Source organism: Lipophrys pholis, assembly GCF_963383615.2.
Source record: "Lipophrys pholis genome assembly, chromosome: 4".
NCBI classification, from domain to species: Eukaryota; Metazoa; Chordata; class Actinopteri; order Blenniiformes; family Blenniidae; genus Lipophrys; species Lipophrys pholis.
Window position 1 is genome coordinate 32410928 of NC_137637.1, and position 5810 is coordinate 32416737.

At 46.4% G+C, this 5810-nt stretch overlaps 1 protein-coding gene across 1 annotated transcript; it reads right to left on the reverse strand.

Moving 5' to 3' along the window:
• Nucleotides 1-2208: 2208 nt before the first annotated feature.
• Nucleotides 2209-4326, reverse strand: tmem74b (transmembrane protein 74B; the record flags this gene model as incomplete). Its single annotated transcript, XM_080461158.1, has 2 exons — nt 2209-2805; nt 4084-4326. 2 exons carry the CDS (start codon nt 4324-4326, stop codon nt 2209-2211), a joined length of 840 nt encoding a protein of 279 aa, XP_080317284.1.
• Nucleotides 4327-5810: the final 1484 nt, after the last annotated feature.

Sequence of the window (5810 nt, forward strand, 5' to 3'; positions counted from 1 at the left end):
TAACACACCCTCTAATTTTCTTGTAAAATTCCACAAAACATTCACATTTACAGTTTCTCAAGCAGGCAACTGGCTTCTTTAAGTACATAGTGTGTAGATACTTTTACATTCTTGTAAATATTTGTAACGAGAGGAAGATTTGAACGGTCGTCGTCACATTTTGAGTGACGATTTCACACAATCAGAGGAAATAAACGAATGGAATCTACATCATTGGGTAATTTGATGTTTAAGAGATCTGCTGAAATAATACACGCCTGTTCCAGAGTACTGGTTTCAAAAGAATCAGTACATGTCTAAAGTGTTTCTCCATAGGTTCGAAGTAAAGTTTTTCTAATTGCAGGCCACGGCTGAGTCGCTTTGAAAGAGGATGAATAAACTTTTTGTACATTTGTCGACCCGATGACCAGAAAACTGTTCGAATGTCATTTAAAAGTAAATGAAAAGGAAAACACACAAAGGTAAAACTGTATATTTGTACTCTCAAAAGTACCATAAAGTACTCTGATTGTGTGTGAGTGTCCTTGTAATGTATAAATACTTCTCTGATTGTAAGATTTAGATGTTTGATAATCTTTTTCATAATAATTTTATTTATTTTTTTAAATCGTGCAGCTTTGGCTTCGATCTTCTCATATTTCTAAATACTGCAGCAGGATTTTCACATGTTTGTCACATAGTGAAGCAGCAGCTGCTGATGGAGGGGGTTTATTTCCTGCGACTGCCGGCGGGAAAACGCTGATCAGTCAGCACCGGGCAACGGCTCCGTGTGGAGCGAACCGGGACGCTTCATACGAGCTACGACTCAATTAAAACTCATTTCAGACGTAATTGACTCGCAGACACGGAACAGGAGGAGCAGGAGAGTTAACTCTCCACACTTCTGGTGCGAAGTGTCACGTCTCCTCTGGCTGTCGCCCACGAACTCACGCAGGATGAAAAATATGGCTAAAAAAAGCTCGTATTTGTCAGGCGGAGACGTTTTCACCTACGAGAGTGATTTTCTGGAAATCTGTGTCGATGCATGCAGCTGCATGTAAAGACAAGAGGAGTCGTTCCCAGCTCAAGCCTGCGGTTACTCCTCTTGCAGATCACTTTGGCCTGAGTTGATCACTCACTCTCCCGCATCATCGTTTGTTTTCTCCTTGCTGGTGTCGGTACGAAAACGTCACGGCTCACTCCCGAACCTGTCGCCGCGGTTTATTTGTGTGAAGAAACAAGCGTCACTCCCTCCGTCGTGTTTCAATCTGAGGGAGTTTTTTTCTACTCGAGGCTGCGACGTCAGATGTCGAGGCCCAGTTTACACGACAACGAATTCGAGTGTATCGGCAAAGCTTTCTTCACTTTTGGGGGGGTCCGTTTGCACGGCACCAGTGTGCGGAGGCACTGTATCTATTAAGTTTTTAATCCGGCTCCCAAGGTGGAAAGATTCTTTCACCGCCGCTGTTCCCTCCTACAGAGCCTGTTACTGCGCATGCACATCTCTCCCCCTCCCTCCTGCTCATCCAGTTGTAAACAAACATGGCGGCCCCGTAGTGATACGACTAGCGGTCTGTATTCTAGTTTTATCGTCCAGATCAGTAGATTAGTAGTTTAGACCCCTGATAGCATCCGATGCGTCATCAGTCCATGCGGATGTCGGGTTCTCTCCATTTTCATCACATTTATAGTGTTTTGTTCTCTGCACACACGTCTGTGTAGTTTCAGTACAAAATAGAGCAACAGCGCCCTCCTGTGGCCCGGCATACCAACTACATCATTGTCTCTGTGTCCACTGCTGCAGTGTAAACGCCCCCCCACTTTTTTTGAGCGGATTAGGTGTTGTCACGTGAAACGTTGTCGTGTAAACAGGGCCTGAAAGTCTGCCTCAGCCCTGATTCGCTCGACTCGGGGAAAACCTTTGCTCTCCGCTGTGCTTTTCTTACATTTTAATGTGCTTCTCAATGTGGAACTCAGTCTGTGATTAACATCCGAGGATTGCGCGCTGAGCCACTCGTCTGTGAATGAGCTCCGGCAGGCTTACCTCGCCACCGCTTCCACCTCATCCAGCCCTCTTTGTGAAGTCGCACATCCCCCATGTGATTGGGCAGAATAAATATCCTCTGAGCTCCAACCGAGAGCCTTGTGCCGGGGATGAGCCTTGACCTGCACCGCTGTACATCCCCATGATGCACCTGGGCGCTGGCAGGGAGGCGGGCGGCCGCAGGGTTAGTGTGCTCCAGAGGACGAAGGAGCAGGAGGAGGCACGGAGTGTCTGCTCGGTCCCGGTGTTGATTTGTGATCCCGCGTCTCTGCACGTTCCACCAGGAACTCCTCCCCGCCGTTCGCCGCATCCCCCTCGCCCGCCTCGCCCGTGGCCAGCTGCTTCATACGCAGGTTGATGGAGCCGTAAGTCCTCTTAGGCCGGACGAAGGCGGCGCGGCGCCGGTACATCTCGCCACGGCAGATGGAGACCATGAGCAGCACCGACAGGAACATCCCGCCCAGCGTCAGCAGGCCCAGCCCCGCGATGATGCACTTGTCCAGGTGGGAGCCCAGCCGGGCGTAGTACATCTCCAGCTTCTCCATCTGCCGCGCCGACACTGAGTCCGGGTCCACCTTGGCCTCCCGCGGGATGGCGTAGGCGATGACCACCAGCACGATGCCGCTCACCAGGAACACCAGAGCCAGGATGAAGCCGTAATCTGCAGAGTGGTCGTCAGGAGAGCTGAACTCCGTCAGGTCCTGGGCCTCCTCCTGACCTCCTCCCCCTCCTCCTCCGCCCTCCTCCTCATCGTACGACTGCGAGGACGACTCCTGCTGAGGCTGCAGGGGGAGAGAGGGAGTGAAGGAAGAGAAGGAGGACACAACGTCAGACCGGAAAAGAAGAGGCAGGCAGGGTGGGAAGGAGGAGGAAGAGTGAAGGAGGGAGGAGACAGACAAGGGAGGATAGGGAAGGATGGAAGGGTGAATGAGAGAGGAAGAGGAAGAGGAAGAGAGATGAGATACGGACATCGTGTGAGGGAGGAAGAGGGGGATGGAAAAGTAAGAGGGAGAAATGAATGACAATTATTGAGGGGGAGACACGAGAAGAGGGAGAGAGAGAAGGAGGAGAAGGAAAAAGAGAATGGAGAGAGAGAGAGAGAGAGAGAGAGAGAGAGAGAGAGAGAGCTTCCTTTGCTCTACTTTCTTCCGTCTGTCCGAGCTGCTTTGTATTCACTCTCTTTCCTCGTCACCATAAACAATAATTACAACTGTAAAACTGTCGCTCGGAATCTTTTTCCACATTTCATGGTGTCTGGAAGCAGATCGCAGGTCAGATAAATCACCAGAAAATGAAAAGCAGAGCTAAATTTATATATCCGATGCATGAAACGTCATGAAAATGATGTGTAAATCACATCCTGATGCAAAGAGATGAGCAAAGGGCCACAATAGAAGTAAATCAGCCGCAAACACTGAATCTTTCCTAAAACTATTTCTAAAAGTGTTTCGCCCGCCTCACAATGGCAGCACACACACTAAAATACACAAGTACTACAAATTAGTGATGTTTTGTTCAGACAAAATCCATTTATTAGTTTGGCTTATCAACAATTCAACTCTTTATGTTTTGTTGTCTTAACAACAAATCATTAGTTTGAAATACCGACAAATTTAAATAACGTTTTGTCAACTTTTTGTTTAGACAACTTTATATGTATTACTGTAATACAAATAACAAAAATAACATCTTCAAGCTGCAGGTAAGCCGACCTCAAGGTAATTAAACAAATAAACGTAGAAAAATTAAACATAAAATACAAGCGACAATTCAGCCCCAGACAACCGAAGCCTCAACAAAGCTTCAGGTGATAATATATAATTGTTTTCAGAAAGATTTTACGTTTACACGGCAACATTTTAAAAAACGATGTAGAAACAACAACACTTTAGACAATGTAGTTTTCATAATGAGCCACTAGTGGGTGCTGTTGGATTGTTGCTACGGTGACTGTCAAAATAAAACTACCAAGTCCCAGGAGAAAAAGCTCAGAGCTCCGTCGTCATGTAAACGGACACCAAAAAAGGCAAAACAGAGTTTTTGCGTTTTCGCTCACCCACCTTGTTGTTTCCTGATCCCGAGGGCGGGTACCTCACCACCGCCGCCGCCGCCTCCTCCTCCTGCTGACGCTGCAGCTCCTCGTCCTGCAGGTAGGAGGCGTTCTCGAAGCCCCGGTAGGCGGCGCCCGCCGGGGCCGCCGTCCAGCGGTGGGAGTGCGGTGTGGGAGACGGGCCTCCGCCGCCGCCGCGGCCTCCTCCGCCTCGCAGCTCCCGGAGCTCTACGGCGTTGAGAGAGGACTCCATGGGAATGTGCTCATGTCTCCAGCGGGCGCCCGCTCTGCATCCTCCGCTCTGAGGGACACATCGGACTCTTTCAGTTTCAGTATATTTACATAGAAATATCATATGACATGATAAACGTTTACTGCGATTGGAGGCTTTCTCGAGAAATTGCACAGCAGCTTTTTATTATAATCTGATAATTTCTCTACATTTATTGAACAACCTCAAAATAAAGCATCTGTCCATCTATAGTTCTAGTTAATCATTTATAAATTTGGATTTTCTTTCATACAATGACTCTATATGGATCATATGAAGCAACATTATTTAGCATATCATGCAGTTTTACACACACACTTACACACACACACACACACACACACACACACACACACACACACACACACACACACACACACACACACACACACACACACACACACACACACACACACACGCACACACGCACACACACACACACACACCTTGATGGTTTTTTATTTCCATTTTTCTTTCTCTCATCACCGCCGTCAGTCCTTTAAGATCCCGATTTAGTCCCAACGAGGAGAAAAGACCTAAACCGACACCAGAAAGAAGAACGTTGGTTTGTTTTCACACTTTTCAGATCGGACCGAACCACCTGGACAGCGTCAATTACAACAGCTGCTCCTTTGGGGGGCGCTGTCGCTCCCAAAGCGAACACTGAAGAGCATGACGAAGAGGAAGAAACGCGGCTCACTGATTGGTCCAGAGTGAAGGTGGAACTCCATCCCTGCCAGCTGGTTTCTTCACAACAGAAACAATGGCAGCGAACCAATGCAGTGTTGGGCGTTCTCTTTTTACTTTCGGTATTCAACCATAAGTGCCTTTTCACTTTTTATCTATTAGAGCTGACGGTTCAGGCTGGTTCGCGCCGCCCCGGACCCTTATGTAGTGAAGCTGCGAGAGGATCCATGTATCACTGTAACATGCCACTAACATTTCTCTCTCCCTTGTTGATCATCTATTTACTTAATTAAAGTCACATTTTATGAAAATATATTTCGACAAAAATAATCTACATTCGACTATACCCACATGTATAAACATACACAAGTCATATATCTAATATAACTTGCCTGAGAATGGAATGTGGAAATTTTTTTTTTTTTCCCGATATAAAAGTACCTTGAAATGACTGTGTAGTATTTGACACCATAGAAATAAACAATTGAATAAACAGTGTTATGGTGCATACCAACAAATACTGCATCACAGTTAGTATGTTTTCCTCATATTTTCAAGGTAAAACCAACATTCAGGTTCACTCACTTGGTGACCTAAAGTAACAAAAAGCATCATAAATTCTACGAATCTGCAAAAAATAACACACATGACTGATTATTTTAGTGAGATGTCTTTGTTGAGTGTCGTTGATTTACCACGGTTACAGGAAACGTTAAAAAAAATGAATAAACTATAGTCCTCTGTCTGACAAAGGGTTAAGTGGAATAAATTGGTTAACA